Below are 22,895 nucleotides of genomic sequence, written 5' to 3' on the forward strand. Positions count from 1 at the left end.
CAGCACGACTCATATCGGTCCTGGCCGTGTGGGTCACACCACCTCGGACCCTCTCAACCTCCCTCCGAGCTTGTTGTTATTGTGTTACCACACTGGAAGCTGGAAGATGGAGATGCAGGCCCGATGGAACGGCGAGTCACTGGGATAAAGCAGGGTCATTATCGACTGGCCCTCGGCCATCGCCTTGCATCTTCCCTCCCACCTCAATAGATTATGCTGTGGGTGGGAGAACAGTGTTTTTTTTTTTCCTGTCCCATGTTTTCAGCACTGCCACGGGCTCTCCTGACTGATGTGCTGCATTCGTATCAAACGACATATTTGCCATTAACTGCAGCCTTCATGGACGTTCTATCAGCCGGGGCCTGACATAATCAATGATGATTTCCACACTGAATGAGACATTTTCTTTAAAAAAAAACACTGTCAGCAGCTCCACCATCTTGAAATAGGTTTTGCAGACCTTCTGCGACATTATTCGATTTGACCGTGTAAAGAGATGAGAGGGAGGCTTCCGGTCCACATACCAATCTAATTTAATGCAATGTAAAGTCATGTCGGAGATAAGATGAATCCGCGCGGAGCTCAAGTGAGCTCAAATTGAATCTGCCATCAGTCGGGGGAGACACACAGATACATCTCTGTTCGCCATGCGGTCCACCTCCTATGGTGACTCTGTGTCGAAAATGAAGGAGATTAATTGATTCATGTGGCTACCCCCCCTGCATGGCTGGAGAGTTAACACAAAGCCAGCAGGGGAGGAGATGCATCTTTGTATTTGTGTTTGTACAGCTTTCCTTCTGCAGACTTGTGATGCCAGGGTGCCGGGGCCTGCTCCCACATGCTCGTACATCCCATCAGCCCATTTGGTCGTGAACACTACAAACAAGCTACTGATTGATTAGAGAAGTTAAATAGCCGCGGACCTACACGTCGGTAAAAAAGGCTTCTCCTGCAGAGCCTGCTGGACGCAACTAAAGACAAAGTAACCCACCTCCCGCAGCTCTGTCGTGGAAACCAGCCCGGTGTTGTTTATATTGGCTTATAGTCTGCTCAAACAGCTCTCAGCGTGTCTGCTCTTTTATGTGGATATTAATAACTTATGAGTGAGAATTTGAACAATCAAAAGGCATGCATAAGTCTGTTGTGATTGCTCTCTTAGTAGGAGGGTGTGACAATGAAAAATGAAACAAAAGAGCAAATAATAAACTATTCATGTGCAGGGCTGTAGTGAGAGCGGTGGCTGTAACACTGCCACCACTTTTAAGATTACTGAGCTTTATTACGATCTTTATATACTAATTATATTTCCCTGTGAGTGTGTGTGTGTGTGTGTGTGCGGAAAATGTCCTGTGATTAATGAAATCATCAAGATAAGCATCCCCTGATACCCACAAGCTCTCTGTGTTTTTCATTGCATTCAGTCATCTAGAAAGTCTCAGTTCCAGTGCTTGAATGCAGCCTTTCAGTGTGAAACAATGGCTTCTACAGTAATTACAGACAACGCCGCTGTAACAGCGAGACTCACACTGTCCTCTTAAGCATTCAGATCAGCTTCCAAAAGGAAAGAAGCAGCAACGGCGGCAAATCTGAGGACCTGTGTTTTCTTTCCAGCAACATATGAAGAAAAAAACACATTTTCCAGGTTTGTGTAATCTGACATAAACAGGTGCTTTGAGGAGAGCGCCGTCCTCGTCCTTTTGTGCGCTGCACACAATAGCGATTGTATTTTTGTTTTTTTTTCATCTGAGGCGCATTAAGCAGCTTTTCATCATCTTTTAAATACAGTGAAGGGGGATCTAGTGCCTCGCAAACACAAAGAGAGAATGTAATTGAACCTGTGGAGGCAACACTGACAGCCAAATAATACACCTTAGTGTGGCCTTTGACCTTTATCATATTGACTGACTACTTCTGTAGTTCATTCTCTCTGCCGTATACACCCTTTCTGTGTCGACGTCATGATTACGTCACAGTGTTAGCTAAACATAGTGGGCTAAAGTTACACATCTAAAATGTCATCTTGCTGTGTTGTTGGGTGCCAGATTCCAGATATCACATACATTTGAGATGACACTGTGATTCGAGGTGCTAGACAGCTACAGTATCGGCGAAAGGTTTCAGAGATGGAGAGTAAATGTTGCTAATATTTAGCCAATGGCTCACAGCTGCGGTTAGCAGAAGGCTAAACTATTAGCAACCCTTTCTCTCCATCTATGAAACGCTCTGCCGATATTGTACGACTCTCTTTTTGACTGACTTTACTGAAGGATAGTTAACTCGGCATATATAGGCATCCGAAGACTTATATGCCCTCAATTTATCTTTACAGCGCTGCTGTTGGCCCCCAGCCCGCTGGTCGGACGGCTGGCTACTTGGCTAACTTAGCTTGCTAATTCCGTCCTGCTGTCAAGCAACACAGAAAATGAGCTGAACAAAGTTGTCACTCATCTGGCGATAGCACTGTGCTATCCTACGCCGTGGTCATTTTGAGTGTCTTTGTAGTCCTTTTGAGTGTCTTTGTGGTGTTATTGCATTTCCTTGTGGTCATTTTGAGTGTCTTTGTGGTCATTTTGCATTTTCTTGTGGTCATTCTGGGTGTCTTTTTGGTTATTTTGAGTGTCTTTTTGGTAATTTTGAGTGTATTTGTGGTTATTTTGAGTGTCTTTGTGGTCTGTTTGCTTCTCCTTGTGGTCATTTTGAGTGTCTTTGCGGTCTTTTTGCATCTCCTTGTGGTCATTTGAGTGTCTTTGCGGTCTTTTTGCTTCTCCTTGTGGTCGTTTTGACTGTCTTTGTGATCTTTTTGGATCTCTTTGTGGTTATTTTGAGTGTCTTTGTGGTCTGTTTGCTTCTCCTTGTGGTCATTTTGAGTGTCTTTGCGGTCTTTTTGCATCTCCTTGTGGTCATTTAAGTGTCTTTGCGGTCTTTTTGCTTCTCCTTGACAGTTTTGACTGTCTTTGTGATCTTTTTGGATCTCTTTGTGGTCATTTTGAGTGTCTTTGTGGTCATTTTGAGTGTCTTTGTGGTCATTTTGGATCTCTTTGTGGTCATTTTGAGTGTCTTTGTGGTCATTTTGAGTGTCTTTGTGGTCATTTTGGATCTCTTTGTGGTCATTTTGAGTGTGTTTGTGCTTTCCTAAGCTGTGATAAGAGTATTTGGATGAAGCAAGTTGTTAAGTTTTTCTCATTTAGCGACTGGCTAGTTAGCTAGCTATCTTGCTAATTCCAATGAGCCAAACAGCGGACGGCGCTGGGTCACGGTCCCTCTGCCTACTCCTCGCCGCTAGGAGACTACTTCGCCGGGAGGAGAGCAGGCGTAAGTTAGCTAGCTAACTAGAGAGTTCCGGATAGCCTACAGACAATCTAGCTAGCTAACTAACGTTAGTTATCTACTCCTCCTGAAGAAGTCTCCCAGAGGGGTAGGGGTCGGCTAATCTGGTCCCATTGGTTAAAGTTAACTTTCTCAACTAACCTTGTGATCCTGGAGAGTGACTGACAGAACATATTGAGAGAAACTAGTATTTACTTCAGCCATTGCTAAAAAAAAACAAGCCAACAATACTTGCTAGCATGTTCAAATAATTTTTCTGCCGCACCATTAACGCTCCGCCCAAAAACTACGTCATCATGTTTACTAACAGAAAAGGTCTATATTGGCACTCTCCTCTGCATATGTTGGGAAATCATCTGTCACTGTCCTGTCTCTCATTTAAAAAGTGCTCAGGCAGCAGAGGGAGTACAGTATTGATACGAAACGGAGCACAAAGTGCATAAAAGGGTCAAACAGTGAATCACCAGAGCTTATCAGCCACTCATAAAACACCGTAACTAGATGTGACATCGCTTGTAAAGCGCCACATGCAGATTAAGTGCGTCGAGCCCTCGATCAATGGATCATCAAGACTCTCCAATTAAAGAAGTGGCTGAATCCTAGAGGCTCTGTTTGGTGGTAATGATAAAAAAGTCCATTAAAGTTGCTAATTAAATGATAAGCGTAAATTAAAATACAGGTCAAGAGAATGAACTGTGGGATTTTTAAGCAGCAATATCTGCTGGTTGCAAGTGTCTGGCGTTGTGGTGGACGTGTAATGGTGGAGGTGTTGGTGGGGGGGCATCAAAATGTAAAATGAGTAAAAGTGTCTCAGAGCTTGGGCTGTAGCCACAATTTAACTGTTACTGTTAATAGTTACATTATATAATATGATATCAATAAATAGCTGCTATTTGTAAATCCAAATGCCTACAGACATCGGACAGATTATAAAATGATGGGCTCCTGGATATGTAAAAGGTCCCCTACCCCTCCTACATAGGAGCAAGAACCCCCGTTTTGCATCTTCTATGTTCCCATTTTGCATCTCTTTTTGGTCATTTTGAGTGTATTTGTGGTCATTTTTGGTGTTTTGTGGTCATTTTGCATCCATTTGTGCTCATTTTGTGTCTCTTTGTGGTGATTTTGAGTGTCTTTGCGGTGATTTTGAGTCTCTTTGTGGTCAATTTCAGTCTCTTTGAGGTTATTTGGAGTGTTTTTGTGGTCATTTTGAGTCTCTTTGTGGTCATTTTGTGTTTTAGGCTTATGCCTAATCTGACTAACTTGTAGCTGTGTACAAAAATGATTGTTATGGTGCCATTTTTAATTGTAAAGGGGGATGTTCTGCAACTACTTTTTAGAGAGAGCAATTAGTGAAGTAATGTGATTATAATTTACATATAATAATTTACTTGATTATCTTTTTAAAGTAACTTACCCAACACTATATTTGAGCATACAAATTATTACATATTGCACCTTGAATGAAGTCAAGTACACAGACAGGCAAATAATATTTACACTGAATTCTAGGTTCACCTATAGTCTAGGAGGTTATGCCCACTGAGTTCTACTTTTTATTTCATTTCATCTCATTTTCTTTTTTACATCATCCACCTATGAAATAAATAAAAAATTAAGAAATAAATGTTTCATGATGTAAGCGTGTGTGTGTGTGTGGGTGTGCTTTGAACTGAGAGAGAGGGAGAGAGAAAGAAAAGTAAGAGCGTCTATATTAAGATAATATATGTACATATTACATTTATTTATTTATTGTACATACTACATTTATTTATTGACGGACTGTACACACTATGTTCACCCATTCACTCTGTATCTTTTATATCTCTATTATTGTCTTTAGAATTTTTGTATACCTTTACCTCTCCTGTGATTCACTCTGTTTGCTGATGTTGCTGCTTTGACACCTGAATTTCCCTCCGGGGATTAATAAAGGTCCATCTTATCTTATCTTATCTTATCTTATAATGTTAGTGTTATCAATTGGTCAAGAAGATCAGGTCATGATCGATTTATCTCTCTCTCTTTCAAGCTCAAACTGTATAACAAAGGCTGGTCGTCATAACATCGCCATTACAACAGGTGGCGGTGATGCACCTCTAAGATAGTTGCCTCCCATCATTAAACAAAACGAAGAAGTAGTGACACTCAGTCCACAATGGCGAAGCATAGCTTTGCTGCTGCTGTTGCAATGGAGCGAACAATTGACTTTCACTTCTTGGTAATATGCGCTCTTTGGTGACACACCCCGCTCCGCCCAGAGTTCATTTGCAGTCGTGTATTGTTTGCCAAGTTCACCGTGATTAAATTATACGCAGAAACAAGCCGAATTGTACCAATTTGTTGATGTGTTTCTCCCACATAGACGATGCTAAGCTGGCTAGCCCTCTTAGCTCATTAGCGCTAGCCGTGTTAGCTCCCGTTAATGCCAAGGCCTATGGAAAGGAGGCTGCCCCAGTAAAATCTGTCCTGCACTCGCTGAAATTGAGCCAATCGCAACGCACGACAGCAGCTTCAGTTACACTGCGCATGGGTAATACCCCATTCCCCAAGACCAATGACCCAACCTCCTTCTATAGGCCTTGGTTAATGCTAGCCAAGGTTCATGGAGTTGTGAAAGTCACGTTATGACCGTGCAGCAGTCAGTTCATCAAGGATGAAGTTAGATGTGTGAAGTTGGGAAGTTGATATCATGGACTGGACACTATGTTAAGTTGGAGTGTTTTGAAAAGTAACGTTAATAAGTCAGTAACGTTAATAAGTCAGTAACTTGCGCCACCTGTTTCACATAGTCGGCTTCGCGCCATTACGTAACGTTTGGGCTTTGACGAAGGTCTTCGTGTCCGACGGAAAGAGCCGAACTCAACGAGCCACAGACGTTTTACCAGCGCCTTGTAGTGAAGTTACTATCAGGCCTTGTCTGCGACGGTAAACACAAGGGAAATATGTAAACTTGTGTAAAAACAATACAGAAAAGGACATTTAATTTAATAAAGGCAACTTTCCTTAGCTGTGACATTAACATAATGAAAATATCTAATTATTTATTTAGATGGAAAGCTCAACTTTTTCTCTTAGAGTGCACACATACTGTACAAAAAAACAATACAAATGATTGGGAAGTAATTGTATTTTATCTAAATATTTGGATTGATTAAAAACAATCTTGACATCCCTAGTTTGAATTATGTATTTTTAGCTGCTTAGAGCTAGTGTTAGGAAGTTAAACAGGTCTCTAATATCTCCTTCATATTGTGTGTGAAAACATCTCCTTCAAACAACTGGACTTATTCAAGTTTCTCAACCAAAACCTAAATTTACAAGATTACATTTGAACACATCATGATGACGTTATACTTTATATTTAACCACTGTAATAGGCCTTGTCGGGGCTTTTAATCATCTACAGTGGTTGAAACACGTTGGCTTTTTTTAATGATTTAGCCACTATAATAAAGACTTTTTGATATATTTCCTTCCTCGTTTGACACTTGTTTTAATATTTTGGAGTGCCTAGATTGCCATCCTGTCTACATTGAATAGTTTGTCTAGTCTTAGTTAAAACATATACAGGTTTTGACATTAACCATGGCCCGTGGCCACAAACAGTTACGCTGTGGCCACCAAGTTTTATGAGGTCTCTCTTGACAATGAGACTTACCTGTCTCAATGAGATTACAGTGTCCGTGTCCTAACTATAGACTGTATACTGAATGCAACGCGAGTGTCAGCGTCAAAATCTGTTTGATTTTCGTTGTTTTCTGTCTATTCTGATTTTTCCCCGTTTTCCAAGAACACACGACACGTTTTTGTCCTACGGTTGAGGACACAAAATAACCAGTTATCTCTCTTCCCAAACTATTTGATGTATTTAATTTAATGACAATTCGATAATTATGACCCATCCTGGATACAAATGCTGTTTAAATAATTATAGTAATTAAGTAGTCAGCTTACTGTGTTGATTGAACATATGGAAAAACATTTTAAAACTACAGTATGCTAATGATAATTCAGTTTTTGTTTTGTTTTTTACTTTACTTGTGATACTTTGTCTTGCGGTAACCCGTCTGCTGTCCGGCTGGCTACCTGAGGCTGGTACTGCGTGCACATTGAAATCATGACAGGGAGAAGAAAAAAAAAAAGACTAATTTTCTCTGAATGAAAAACAAATGCACACAGGGAAAGCAGCTGTAGTTGAAGCTGCTCTCGTCATGTGGATCGATAATGCCTGGTCACATAATGCCCCCAAAGTGAAAGTGCTGATCTTAAACCGGCTCTGCGCCACCGCAGCATGGGCAGCACATGCTACCAAACTGCGCCCGGCCTGTGTTCCTGTAATAGAGGTAGCTGCAGTTTCGGGACCGCATGTCTAGGACCCTAGTTTTTCACGAAGCCTGCTGTCTTCAGTGTAAATGCTTGTTTAATAGTCATTGTTTTACCATTTTAATTAAATTGAAATAATCTCAATAATTAAACTGTGCTGACCGCCTGTTTACCCCCACAATACGTGTTATTAGCCAGTCAGATGTCAATAACATGTTATTTCTATTTTCTCTCTCTCTCTCAGGAGTCGTCAAGACCTTTAGCGGTTCTGTCGTCCTCAGCTGTACAAACAGGGAGGCAGTTTGCAAAGGTCAGTTACATAACAAACATTACTTATTTTAATCCAAACTAGGGATGCACCGATACCAATATCAGTATCGGGTATCGGATCCGATACTGTGCTCATGTACTCGTACTCGCAAAATGGCTCCGATACAATGGCACCGATACCACTTTACGGCAGCGTGACGTTAACCTCTCGTTACCATTTTTCGGGTCCTATCGCACATGCTCACACTCCACTTCCCCGACGGTGCGGGCAAGACGGGACTATCCCACCTCAGCCGGCGCGCACTGGCACTCACTTTCATTGCGCCACGGGGTTTTGCTTACATCCTCTGACTCGTGCGTGCGTTAGACTCTTTGGTCCGTGTTTCAAGACGGGTCGGGTGGGTTGCAGACATCGCCACAGACCTCTGGCACCTTTTACATGGGCCGAGCCCCGCCCTGGGGGCACGGCGCGGTTGGGGTGTACTAAGGACAGGCCGCCCCAGTCGACAGTCACACCGGGAGCAGGGGGTATCATCATTCATCATTGAGTTTTGGATATATTCTACATATATATATACACAGTATATATATACATATATATATATACATATACCGTATATGTATATATATATATTCCAGTGCCGGAGATGTCCTGTTTAGACCCTGACTCACTAAAAGTGGCTGAAACATATTCAGCTTTACCATGAAAATGAGATCAATCTGTGGAATTGATCGTTGTCCTCGACAGTATTCACGATGCAAGTCTTTAAAACATCACATTCGCCTGCATCATCACAGTAATCACAGTAGTGATTCATCATTTCAACAAGGATTGAGTAGACTGCCTGATGCTGCGTTTCGGAAACTCTTTTTTTTTTGCTTAGGAAGGTATCTAACAGAGTGAAATGACCCGGACGTATCTGAGTAGCAGCCATAATAAGACCTGGTTGGATTCTCTAAATACTAAGGAAAGGTGCTTCAATACTTCCTTTCTTATCTCCTTTAGCATAGGATACACTGACCGGAAAGGAAAGGAGATAAGAACGTCCCACAATTCCTTGCAGCCGCAAAAATGTAATATGACACATCATATGGCCATACATGAAAACAAACGATGATTCCTATCTTGCATAGACTTTCATAGTCATATACTAATTGGGATTCATGTTGATAAATAAGAGCAGATAGTGACAACCATTTAATTTCTCTATATTGTAAGCATCAGTTTAAAAAACAAGGAAGATGGATCTATAATAAATAAACCGTAAAAAAGTAGCCAGACTGAACGGTTGATAGGAAATATTGATATTGAACATTTTAATTGATATTGCACATGAGTGAATTGTCAGTTTTGGTATGTGCGGTCTACTAGAGCAGTGTTGATGTAAAGTGTTCCAGCAGCAGAAGGACTTGCGGTGTCTCTCCTTCACACATCGGGGGTGAAGCAGCCTGTCACTGAAGGAGCTGTTTATAAAACAATATGGTAAGAATGCATGGGGGAAAAAGATGCGTTTGAGTAACGTACATTTTGTGGATCAATATTATATATTTCCCGTCTCCCCTCGTTGATGATCCTGTTTGTCTCACTTCATTATGAGCTGATAGAATAAATAGTTTAAACCTGCAGTATCTTATAAAGTAAACAAGAAGAACATAAACAAAAAAATCAAAGTTGTATTTTTCAATAATATTGTAATAGTGGTACGAGTTAGTTTTTTTGTCCAGTGCTTTAAGAGCTTTAAAGGCTACAGCCTCGTCTAGCATACTGCAAATACATGGCTTTAACCGTCACATACTGCAGACTACTGAGGAACGCAGTATGTACTGCATACTGCGTTCGTCAGTAGTATGTAGTAGGCAGTTTCGAATACAGCCTCTGTGTGCGCGGCACTGAGAGACGGCACTCGGCAGTCTGCTAGCTTGCTGCTCTCGCCATCAATATTAGCTGCTGTGTTTTATCAATGTCGGGCCGAAAATATGTGCACGTAGGCTGAAATTCAACTGTGTTGTTGTTCTGTGGGGAGATGCAGTGGCTTAAAGTTAAACGTAGAAAGAGTAGAAGAGCTATGAGTAAGGAAAAGTAACTAAAGGCTAATTCATGCAGTGTAAAAATCCATAGTGCCCTGCCTCAGAGCTGCTATGTGTATTTTATAGATTACAGCACACTTGTAATGCACTGCACAAGGATTTCTGTTTTGGTTTTGTAATGATTATGTACTGAGGGGGGGTCACACAGATACTGGTATTGAAAAGATACAGCTGTTTATATTGTAGACTGTTGTAGTCTAATTTTTGAAACACTTTTCTAAATAAAAAAGGAGTTCAGATTTATCTGACTGCTTGTATTAATTGATGAAAAAGTAGACATGTGCAGTAATGTAGAAAATTGAGGATGCAATACATTTGAATCGTGATCAAATGGAAGATTTTGATGTCCCAAATTCCGGTCAAACAATGGCCTATCTGTGTTTATTGAGCTTAAAATCAATTGATTGACAGGCTATATAAAGAATGACATCATCATGCACGCTCCACGACACCCTGTATGTGTGTGTATGTGTGTGTTCAGCTGTGTCGCTCTCAGAGCCAATTAAAGAGAAGGTGAGAAAGTGAGCAAATGAGTATTGAAAACGTTTCAATTTAGAATCAATACGTCATCTGATCGTCTCTTGTGATCGCCTTTAGGGACCACCAATCAAAGTGTTTAGAACGAATATTGGCTGATAATGATTAGTGACTGATTGATTGGAGAATCACTACTAGATATTGTCTCATTTTAGATACAGTGATATGGCATGTGTTATCTTTCCCAGTTTTTAATGGCTGTGTTACAGTAAACTGATGCAGTGTTCTAAAAGTCCAAGAAGAGTGCTCTAACAGACAAACTAAAATACTAAGGTACTATTGTTAAGTATAGGTTAGGTTAGGGTAGGTTAGGTATAAGGTATAACTTGTTTTTGTTGTATTACATTAGTGCCCCCAAAAAACTTGTTTGAAGTCTGGTGAGCAAATGATTTCAAGTGTCTTTTTGAGTGGCTTTGTAGTCATTTTTTGTCTGTTTGTGATATTTGTGTCTCTTTATGGTCATTTTGCGTCTCGTTGTGGTCATTTTGATTGTCTTTCTGGTCATTTTGAGTCTCTTTATGGTCATTTTGTGTCTCGTTGTGGTCATTTTGCATCTCGTTAAGGTCATTTTGAGTGTTCTTGAGGTCATTTTGAGTCTCTTTATGGTCATTTTGCGTCTCATAGTCATTTTGAGTGTCCTTGTGGTCATTTTGCATCTCATTGTGGTCATTTTGTGTCTCGTTGTAGTCACTTTGAGTGTCTTTCTGGTCATTTTGCGTCTCGTGGTCATTTAGAGTCTCCTTGTGGTCATTTTTAGTGTGGTTGTGGTCATTTTATGTCTCTTTGTGGTCATTTTGCGTCATTTTTAGTGTGCTTGTGGTCAATTTGAGTCTCTTTGTGGTCAATTTGTGTCTCGTGGTCATTTTTGGTGTGCTTGTGGTCATTTTGAGTCCCTTTATGGTAATTTTGCGTCATTTTTAGTGTGCTTGTGGTCATTTTGAGTCAGTTTGTGGTCATTTTGAGTCTCTTGGTCATTTTGAGTCACTTTATGGTCATTTTGCATCTTGTGGTCATTTTGAGTGTCTTTGTTTTCATTTTGAGTAAAGATGCACCGATCCACTTTTTTCAGTTGCGATCCGGTTTCGATACCTGATTATGGATATCTGCTGATATAATCCCGATACCAGAGCTCTTTCTGCATAAAATTTACATTACATTAATTTGCGCTAAATTTAAATGTATTACAAAGCAATCTGAAGTGTAGGTTAGCAGGTTTCACATACAAACAGCCGGTTTAGGAATGCAAATTGCTGTTGCAACTCCTTTTAGTGTTTTGAAAAACATGAAAAAATCAAGTGCACAGCAGTATACATACGTCAAAAGTAAGAATTTCAAAGAGCGCAACGGCAAATTGACTCCTTCAAAAGGTTTTCAAAGCGAATATTTAAATATCAAGTGCAAGAACTGTGTAAATAGCTATCTACACTATCAAATAAGTTAAAAACAACAATATGCATGGCTGCCTGCTTCAATTCTGCTGCTCGAGGGCCGACTAAGACCTGAAGGAGAGCACACATTACACCTGTTTAAAAGTCTTTACACTGGTTACCTCGATTTTAGATGCTTTTAATAGTTTGTAAGGCACTGCATGGACGTACACCAGACTACCTCTCAGAGATGCTTTTGGTTTATGAACCAGGAAGACCTTTCAGATCCTCTGGTTCTTCTGTTTTAGCTGTTCTTCAGAGCAGAATGTTTGGCGATGCTGCTTTCAGCCATTACGCTCTGAGCCGCTGGAGCAGCGATCTGAGAGGAGCTGAAAACTTTCATATTTTTAAACATAAACTAAAAACTCTATTTATTCTGGCTTTTATGTAGCGTTTTATAATTTTGTGATTTAAACTTGGTTTTGTTATTTCTATTATTTCTACTAATATCTTTGTATACCCCCACAACAACATAGTCGGGGTATATAGCGCCCCGTCCGTACGCATGTCACACTTTGGTTTCCGGAGCAGATCTCTGAGACTATTTAACTTAAGAACTTCACATTTGGTATGATGGTTGACAGTGTGGTCTAGTTGTGCCTTTTGGGGGTTAGAAGTCCAGGGTGCCCAAAATGTTTGAAATTTTTCCAAAAGGGCAAAACCTTTGGCCCCTACTTTAGCAGGGGTCAAGCAGTGAGCGTGGGGTATGTGAGCCACACTCACTTTTGCCTTGTTTACTCATAGTTTGTTTCAACATTTTACTACTTTGAGTAACTGTTAATGATTATTACACGGCTGTGTTGAATACTCGATTCTGATTGGTCAATCACGGCGTCCTGCTGTCTGTAATTTTATAATTATAACAGACCGTTGCTATGTATAACAGACCGTTGCTATGTATAACAGACCGTTGCTATGTATAAAAGACCGTTGCTATGGGCGCAGTTCTGATGTCGGACTCTGGAGGACCATTTTTGTGTCAAATTACTGATTTCCTCAGTAAGTAGCGTGTTTTAAGCGGGATAAAGTACAGCTATAGTGGGTCATTTTTGTGACAGAATCCCCGACAAGGTGATTAGAGACCCCGACAAAACAGCACAGCTCGCTGTACATTATCCCTTACTTATGACATTTGTTAATTGCTTGTAAAGCACTTTGAAGTGCATTTGATTTGTTCGAACGGTGCTATATAGATAAAGTTTGATTGATTGATTCCTCCGATCTGGACAAATCAAGTAAGGCTATAATGCAGCAACAACAACTATAAGATTTTCAAATTGAATATTTGAAGTAAAAGTGCAAGAACTGTGTAGACAAATAAATATCTACTATTACTGTTATAAAAAAAAAAACTCCGCTTCTTAAATCTGAACAGGACAAATCGGGGCTATATTGTAGTGCAGCAGCAACATCTGTAAAGAAACAGCAGCACAAAGTCCAAGAGAAAGTGGTGAAAAGGGACCTGGATTAATTAGCAGTTCAACACCTGAGTGAGGGAACTGGGCTTTAAAAATGCCACTTGCAGATTCCTCTTCAGGAAAATCAACATTTTTGCCCTGCTGCCAGTCGATTCCTCTTTTCATCCGCAGTGTTGGATGCAACACTGAACAATCTTTGACTTTTGGCACTGAGGAACTTAACCACAATGGCAGAAAGATAGGAAAGTGAGCGCGGTTGTTTACCCAGTATTGGAAAGGGATCGTTGGTTCTATCCAACATGTTTGCATGTGAACCACAGCACTCTTTGTACTCCCTGATCTGGGCTCACCGTGCTCCTCCTGAATGTTGTTCTACAGACTCATAAAGCTGCTCCTGCTTTGGCTCGTGTTTTGACCAGCTGCTTCCAAGCGAGGCACCTTCTCTGCTGGCTCTCGTTTCTCAGTGATGCTGATTTTTCAGTTGATGATGACCCGTACAGTGTTTCCTCCGTCTTCTCAGTCTCTCGTGTCAGGGCAGACTTGGCAGTGTTTTCACCTCCTGTAAAGTATCTGACACAAAATAAAAATAGGTTGAGCACAGCTACAGTGTAGCCAAAGACTTGACAGCACAAGTCAAATCGTGTGAAAATAAACATGTTTCAACTGAAATTGTAAATCTAATCTCTCTCTCTCCCTCCTTCTCTTTCCTTCCTCCTCTTTCTCTGACTCTCTCTCTCTCTCTCTCTCTCAGAAAATGTATTTAATAGGATAAAAAAAACCTTGAGATGAGTACTACTCATCAGTAGGATACAATACAGTATACTAAACCAGTGGTTCTCGACCTTTGTGTGGCAGTCCCCCAGAATAATCAGGTTGGAGTTTGCGACCCTCCCGCCCGGCGTAGACAGCTGTTTTGATGCGCCTCCCCCGCTGATTTTTTAGTGATTATTGTGAATGCTCTGATTAATAAATGTAAAATAAATAATATAAGTCCTTGTTTGCTATGACAATTGTGTTTAGTTTGGTTTAGTTTGAACAGCTAGCACCTAGTCGTTGTCCAATGTGCTCCAGGCACTGTGGATTTTCCCCAGTCGAAAATATGTTTATATTATTTTTAATATTTAAATTTTTTCTCCACAACCATCTGGCGATCCTTGGAAATGATCTCGACCCCCCCAGGTTTAGAACCACTGTACTAAACAACAATTACAATACAACTCAACACTAAGAAACAAACTAAAAATGAAATACTGTATGAGAAATCACGAGTAATGATAGAGAGTGTAACCTCCAGATGTCATAGAGGCCAAGGACACAACACACACTCTTCTCCAAATGATTATACATTTATGTACAAATCTCCATTTTAGGCCAGAAATCAACATGTATTTTTGGTTTGGCAACACTTCATATTTTCCATTTAAAATGTAGCCAACATTACTGCATTAATAAAAAAAAATCAGTCTTACCTGTTTTTGTATCGAGGGTCCAGTAAAGTGGTAACCGAGTAGAGATGACCTTCAATGCTGCTGAATCTTCTGCCTGTATGTCGAAACTCATGGAATTCTGTTAGACAAAAACTAAGGAGACTACTCTCTTTGTAGGACTGTTTAATTATTAATTAATTAGTTAAATTATGCTACAACATTTTTGCAATGCACTTAAAATTGTATTTTTACATATTTAAAATTCATTAAAACATCAGACTCTGGAATCTGGATCGGTGACATCAGTCTGATTTTAGTCTTTGTTCTCATTTTTACTCTCTTTGAGTGTGATTTGTGTCTCTGTGGTTATTTTTAGTATTGTTGCGGTCATTTTCAGACTCTTCGTGGTCATTTGGAGTCTTTGTGGCCTTTTTGAATATCTCTGTGGTCGTTTTGATTCTCTTTGTAGTCATTTTTAGTTTCTTTGTGGTAATTTTGAGTTTCTTAGTGGTCATTTTTAGTGTTTTTGTAATTTGTAGTCATTTTGAGTTTCCTTCATGACCACAGATGACAAAATGACTAGCATTTTGAGTCTCTTTATGGTAATTTTAAGTATTTTTTAGATGATTATTGCATCTTTCTGTGGTCGTTATGAGTCTCCTGTACCCAGTAATCCATCCATGATGCTAACTAGTGGTGTGCTAGTTCTCCATTAGTGACTGCCTGCTTGCATGTATGATGGCTAGACCGCTGTGCTCCTCTTTTCTCTGTATGCAGCAGAGACGGAGATGAGGGATCAGGTCTTGCCCCTTGTAATGTAATACACACACACAGACACCTCACTCTCTCTTTCCGCTCTTACCACATCCATGTCATACACACACATAATGCATAAAAAGGAGCTGAAGTGGAGCTATCAGTTTATGGCGGGCGTATTTCTTTTTTTTACCAAATCCCCTCAAAATTGGAGTCGGATTCATAGTTTTGTATCAATGTAGCCGTATCGAACACTATTGTATGGATTTCCGATACGTATGGGTTAATCTTTACACCCTTACTAACTAGCTATCACCTTCTGACTCTGGTAGGTCGGGCTTCCTTCTGACCCAGCCCGTCTGTTAGGTGTAAAAAAAAAAAATCTCTCCAAAAAGCAGGGTTGTTAGGCAACAACATATTTTATTTACTTTCCTGTTTTATACACTATTTAGAAAATAAAACACATTGAATAAATACAAATTTAGAAAGCGACTTGATTTTTCGCCGTATTCTCACAGCAACACGCGGTTATTCTTACGGAGCTCTGTCGGGACTAGCGGAGGGAATTCGCGTTGCAGAATCCGTCCTAAAGCAGACTTGGGCCACACACTGCAATGAAACACTTAAGACTGAGCATGCAGATGCTGAAGAGGTCCCCATTTACAGACACAGAGAGGATGGATTGGCACATTGAGAAGACGTTGAGAACATCTAGAAACACCCGGTGGGGGGAAGGAGGAAAAAAACATCTATATACACGGAAAATAAATAAAGAGAAATTAAGTCCAAAACAACTCTACTGTACAGATATGTCCATCGGATGTGACCGACTCTCTTTCACCCCTCAGTTTACTTTCAGTCGTCAGCCTCGCCAAAGATAAAGTTCAAATATAGTACAGTACGACATGGGATGTTCACCAACAGCAGATTGCACCATTTACAGTGTTACAAACAAACACAAAATATCACCCAGTGGTTTTCAACTGTAGTTCCCTTTCAGTGTTTGTTCATAGTAAGGCAGGATACAGCTGAGCTCTTTGAATCCTGTCGTCGAGGTGCACGACAGGTAGTCCGGCTGCCTTGTCAGTGGTCGTATAGAAAATGAACTCTACTCCTGTTAAGTCTCCTCTGGTTTTGGCAGATGTACTGTAAAGTGGCACTAAAAGAGTACAGGTTGGATCAGAGCGCCGAAGGGAAAGCAAAAAGGGTGTCAGTAGTATGTTACAAGTTGTCCAGTGAGCTTTCTTAATCAGTCCTTATGTTTCATCCAGGCATGGCGAAGAAGACAACCAGAGCTGTATACATGGACTAAGGAGGGCCGGAGCACAGATCCAGGATCTAGACCTTTCTCCTCGAGGAGGGACGAGAGGTGAGGTATTGGTGCTATCTGACTTCCAAGCAGTCCAGGTACTCTTGGGCCAGGTCATAGCAGAACCGGTACTGCTCCTAGAACAAGCACAGATATTCAACAAGATTAGAATTTCCATATCAACAGTAAATCATTTGCGTGAACTACAAATTTTCCCTTCAGTGTTCCATCCGTTGTGATATTCAGTGATCAAATATTGTAATTAATGTCCTGGTGTGTCCACTTTTCCTCCACCAGCTTAGTCTACCTCAGTTAAAGGATAAATCTAGAGATATTCTGTATTCGTCTCTTATCCCATGTGCAAGTCCACCCGTGCGGTTTAATTCAAGGTGCTTCCTGACGTGCCGGCCGTTACTAAGCAACCAAAACACACGCACTGTGATGACGTTTTAGTAATTTAGCAGTAAGCCTTTTACTGACCAGACTAAACTAAACAAAGAAATAATGGATTCCCAGCACCATAAATCACCATCACAGAAGCTTTACTGCTTGATCTGTCTGTGGAAAAAGTCTTTTGTGAGGCTGACATTTCAAACGCATGTTGTGACGTCCTTGGACGGAAAGGGTGAAGCAAGTCCTGTTAGAGCTGGTTGGTTACATCTCGTCACGTGACCTGTGGTGCGCTTGCTGCGTTTGAAAATGTTATGATTTTTTAATCAAATCAGGCGAGGTTGGTCCCGCATTTGAGCATGCCTTCCGTTGCTCTCTACATTGACAACAATAAATTTGTGCGCGCATAATTCGTCAACTTTGTGATTAAAGGATGACCTGCTCTACCTCCTGAGCCACAGCCGCCTGCAATAATAACTTTCGAAACAGGGTCACAAACACATCAAACAGAAGAAGCAAGTCTTTTGGTGTCTTTTCGTAGCCATTTAAAAGAAATTAGCGAGGTTGTCACAAGTATTGTGTGTGTATCCATAGCCTGATATATCTTAATCTCACATACACCATACCTGTAAATAGAAGTGCACCAAATGTGTGTTAATACGCTGCTGAATAGTAATGTTTGCTAAAAGCTATAGTTCCCAGCTGTACACACATTACTGCGGTGGCATCTCCCTACAAGGCGCACACGTTTGAATGCAAGCTGTCCTAAAAGAACTGTTACAATTTTCTACTTTTACCTTTACTCTCTATGTAACGTTACTTTTGACAACGATGTCTAGAAGTTTGGGAAGAACCTGGGCAGTTGTCAGCTGCCTAACGTTAGCCTGACATGGTGAAATAAGTAACATAGCTTAGTTAACACAGACACTGTTTCGAGGCTGCGGTGGTCTCAGAATAAATTAACTCAACCAACTGCAGCGTTATTGTGAAGTATGACGTTATTTTTCTCTAACTAGGGCAACCTAATGACCGCAAAGTAAACATTTATCAGTCGGCATCACAAACAGAACGCAGTACAAAGTGTCTGCTGAATGTTCTAACTGACCCTCAGCCGAATGATTTATGGTTGCTCGTAGTAACGGCAGCTGGGTCCTTGTAAAGCCTTCAATTTTAATTTAATCGATAATAAATACTTACTCATCTGTGTTTATTATTCCTTTAAATATGTACAGCCGTGTCTAGAAGGTAAACTGTAAATAGTTAAGGTTATGATAGGTCGTTGTGCAGCGAGTCTCGTGAGAGTTTTTGCAAGTTACCTTCTAGACACAACCAAAATTTACATCTTCAATAGGGACCAGTGGACTTGGGTCTGTGTGCCACAAACTGGGTAGGGAAGTCATAAAGTATTGACAGAGAACGCACTGTAGGTTTAGTTTTTTTTCATGGGATTTGTTGACCATAACACAAACATGGAATATCTCCAGTCTTATCCTTTAAACCTTTTGGCAGTATCAGACAAGAAAGGGTCAAAAACACTATACTTCTGCTATACAAAAACAACACACAACGCTGTGATGAGTCATTTGCTGTCTATTCATGTGTGTTATCTCCTTACTCAAAAGCCACCATGGCTCTTGTATAGCTGCTGGTCTGTTAAGGTTACTGTGGGTGGACAGATTGGTAACGCTGTCTCCTCCACACTGGATTTGTCCCTGTATGACGGCTGAATGTCAGAGCTAAAAAATGAATTTAAGGAAGGACTAGCTCTTTGAATCTGAGGGACTGACACCAAAACATGAGGTTTACTGTCGATGCTTCAGATCATAAATACATCTTCTGCTATAAAATGTGAAGTAGTTGTTTGACCTGTTATTATGGAGACAATCAGAATACACCAGGAATGCAAAATACATAAACACTAGAGGATTCTAAATGTTTTTTAAAAGGTGTTCAGACTGAATGTGAAGCTAATTTACAGCCGTGTTAGCTAGCTATGCACTGACTGTGAATTTGCTCAGACTCTGACTAAGCGTTGAAGCGACCGTCTGTGCCGATTTACGGCGGACTTCAAAGCGTCGAGCAGCAAAAAGCGCAGCTAAACTTTCTGTGCAGTGTTCTTGTGATTTGTCTGTGTATTCCTGATCTGTTTTGTCCATCAACACTGATGCATATGATTAATTTGAAATAGGTTACAGCTCTCTGAGCCCAAGCGAGGCCTACACTAATTAATTTCACTGCTAGATGACAAGCTCACACTAAACCATTATGTTTCCCTGCTGCTGATAAAGAGAAAACGTTATGTATGCCATGCCATATGTATGTTGTGTATGCCACATTTAAAAATAGAATCAATAAACAAACCATTGAATGCCATTCGAAAACGATACAATCAGACAAGGTAAGATAACGAGAAAATAAAAAATTATAAAATAATGAAAATCCTAAAATATGTAGTAAATTGTAGTAATGTATTAAAGTAATAGTGTTAATTGGCCATCAAAGCTCGCGTTTATGTGTGTATTATCGCAATGGAGTCTGCAGTATTAAAAGCTTCAGGTTGCATTTACGCCCATGAGATGCGAGCCTGCACGGAGCCGGTGTATAGATTAACATGAGAGTACCTGCTGCGTCAGACGCGCCGGAGAAAAACACGACTTTCGGTCTAGAGATGGATTTAGCCTGACTTTATGTTTTTGTTGGCCAATTTATTTTGGGGGAGGCGGGAGTTTGTTTTGTTTTGTCCCTTTACCAAAATAGAAACGTGGTAGCTCCAGCAGCCGTTCTTATTAAAAAAATGTTTCCCTGACAATATACGCAATGGGCCTTTATAACAGTTGTTATTTCTGTAAGTCGACTTACAGCCGCCTGTACAGCCGTGCTGCTTTCATCCACACTTATTTGTCATTTTTCTGTTGTTATTTTCCATGGGTGTAGCGAGGTAGCCAGCTATGCAAGAAGGTGATGCACTAATTCAGAGGTGTGGAACCAGCCAAACCCCGTTGCTAGACCGCAAGTATATCAGATGCCTTTTTGTATCGCCCGTCTGTTGCAACAGATACGTTCTCATGTTAATCTATGCAGCTGTCTACACCGGCTCTGTGTGTCTCACGGGCGTAACCGCGACCTGAAGCTTCAAGACTATTTTTTTTTTCAATAATACGTACGTAATCGCAAGGTTGATGACCAATAAACACTACTACTTTACTACATTACTACTAATTTACTACATATATTAGGGTTTTTTCATATCTTCTATTTTCTCATTATCTTACATTGTTCTTTGATTGTATTGTTTCCGATGGCATGTTTTCCCATTTATTGCTGTTTGTTCATTGATTCTATTTTGAAAAGTGGTATACAAATAAAGTTATTTTCAAACTCTCAAGCTTTATCAGGAGAACATTCATTGTTTAGTGTGAGATCATCATCTAGCGGTCAAATTAGCGGACTCGAAGAATGCTGTTAGCTGTTGCAAATTAGTCATATTCATCAGTGTTGATGGGAAAATAGATCAGGATTTCTCAGACAAATCACAGGAAAACTGCACCTACACAGAAAGTTTGGCTGCTCGACGCGTTGAAATTCACCGACAAGACAGAGTCGGGTACAGACACTCGCCTGAGTGTTGTCAACGCCGTCTGGACCGCAAGCGCCACGCCAGCGTCGTGCCCTAAACACGGGGTCACTCTGACTGAGCTTATCAAAACCCCTGCTATTTCCCTTCCGTCGCTCCTTTTCCTTGTTATATTATGTTTATAGATTGGGAGTTAAATGGCCTCAGGATAAGTGCAAATCTATCGCTCAACTTGACACATTTTCTCAATCTGTGCCACCTTGAGAAAATCTGTATCAATTTGCACCTATTTGCTGCTTTCTGTTGACTTTGTGTGCATCTATAATTTAATTTCCATTCAGTCTAAACACACCTTTACTGTGGAATTTTCCATTTTTTTTTCTAAATAGATATATCGAATAAGAGAAACAAGTAGTAAAAACACGTTTTGATTTATGGAAAGTGGCTCATGCAATTTCTCTCTCTCCACTTCCCTGACATCCCCGTCTGAGGCAGCAGCAGCGGCGTAGTATAATATAATATGTTGCAGTAAAGAGAGATAAAGATCCCGGCTTGCTCACCATTGTCTCCACCATGTTTGGCTTCGAGTTGCGCAGCGTTTTGGCAGCAAAGAACACGTCCACCATGCTGTGATGACGAATCATTTCCAGGATCATGGTGCTGGCACAGAACGTACCGCTTCGACCGCCGCCATTCCTGCTCCAGAAAGGACGAACACACACAAACATACAGGATATAGGAAGCGTAAAGACACGAGTGACCTAATAAAGATGTGGTACAGCAGCTCAGACAGCCTCTCGAAGGGGGGACGCTACAGAGTGAAATGTCACAGTTTGACTGAGCACAGATCAAGCATGCTGTCAGAAAAAGGCCAACTGGCAGACTTTCAAGATGAATATCGGAGTAAAGTTCTCATTAAAATACAGGAGCGGGGAACTTAATCAAATATGAGATGTCTAACACACAGCCTGACCTCCAGAGATCAAAGGGCCCTGACACGGAGACCGTGGGACAAATCTAATGGAAGGCAGGCGCCTCCAAAGACACACACACTTAGAAAGTTTGCATACTTTTCAGTTATTAAATCCCATCAACTCTTGAGTTACAGAGGGAAATTGTGACCGTGGCGACTCTTAAAGGGATAGTTTGAGTGTATTTTGAAGTGGGGTTGTATGAGGTACTTATCCGTAGTCGGTGTATTACCTACAGTGGATGATGGTCAGCACGCCTCTAGTTTAGAGAAACAGACGGGAGTACCAGCACGGAAGTAAAGCAATGTACTGCTGTGGACGGGGGCAGCAGAAAATTTTAGATACCTCACCTAAAAAATCAATATCAGATTAAGTGTATTTAGAATATTGTCATCACTTTACTTTGCCATCAGACAGCCCTTTCCGATGGAGAGCTGAAGTCACCAGACTCCATTGAAAAAAAATGAAATTTGACCTCACAGGGGTCGCTGGTCTACCGCGGCCTCGATTGGTTAGTTTGTTTGTGTTATTCTGTGACTTTGGTGTTTTAAAAGGTTAGTTCGGATTCACCAAAGTCACATATTGACACACACAAACTGACCGATCGAGGCAGCGGTAGAACAACAACTCCTGTGTTCTGTGAGGTCAAATTAAAACAAATTTGAATGGAGTCTGGTGGCTTTGGCGAGAGCATACATAACTGCTTCAGTTCCTTGTCGGAAACATGCATAAGACCGTATAGCCGTCTCATGGTAAGGTAAACTGGCGAAAATATTCAAAATATAGTTTACACTTTTTTTTAGATGGCTAAAATATGTTTTGCTGCTGCCCCCGTCCACAGCAGAACATTGCTCTGGTTTACGCTGACTATGGATAAGCACCTCATACAACTCCACTTCAAAACACCCGAACTATCCCTTTAAACAACAGTAGTGAGGTGAATACTATGAATGCAGTGTGGCATCTCATCCATCCTTCAATGGAGTCTGAACATTGTTTCTAATGCATTTCCATTATGACAATAATAACATTTATGAGGTGAATTCATAATAGTTTTGTCTAGGGTCAGGCAAAA

General features: G+C 40.7%; 1 protein-coding gene and 1 long non-coding RNA gene across 12 annotated transcripts in view; one reads left to right on the top strand and one right to left on the bottom strand.

Annotated features, from left to right (window-relative positions):
• LOC119502738 overlaps positions 1-22,895 on the top strand; it is a 49,842-nt gene that overhangs the window by 25,848 nt on the left and 1,099 nt on the right. Inside the window, exon 2 of the long non-coding RNA XR_005210149.1 lies at positions 16,848-16,945. This is a non-coding gene — a long non-coding RNA (uncharacterized LOC119502738). The remainder of the gene's footprint in view (positions 1-16,847; positions 16,946-22,895) is intronic.
• ptprua (protein tyrosine phosphatase receptor type Ua) overlaps positions 15,768-22,895 on the bottom strand; it is a 271,405-nt gene continuing 264,277 nt past the window's right edge. For 6 of the 11 annotated variants that reach the window (XM_037793896.1, XM_037793901.1, XM_037793904.1 and 3 more), the window contains 2 exons: positions 21,410-21,545; positions 15,768-17,022 (listed from right to left, as the gene is read on the bottom strand). In XM_037793896.1, the coding sequence (XP_037649824.1) occupies positions 16,960-17,022; positions 21,410-21,545 (199 nt within the window). In that variant the 3' untranslated portion in view covers positions 15,768-16,959. Of the gene's footprint in view, positions 17,023-21,409; positions 21,552-22,895 lie in introns of all 11 variants that reach the window. The other 5 variants (XM_037793898.1, XM_037793895.1, XM_037793894.1 and 2 more) reach the window with 1 other exon arrangement.

The sequence above is a fragment of the Sebastes umbrosus genome, chromosome 15, assembly GCF_015220745.1.
Source record: "Sebastes umbrosus isolate fSebUmb1 chromosome 15, fSebUmb1.pri, whole genome shotgun sequence".
Lineage (NCBI taxonomy): Eukaryota > Metazoa > Chordata > Actinopteri > Perciformes > Sebastidae > Sebastes > Sebastes umbrosus.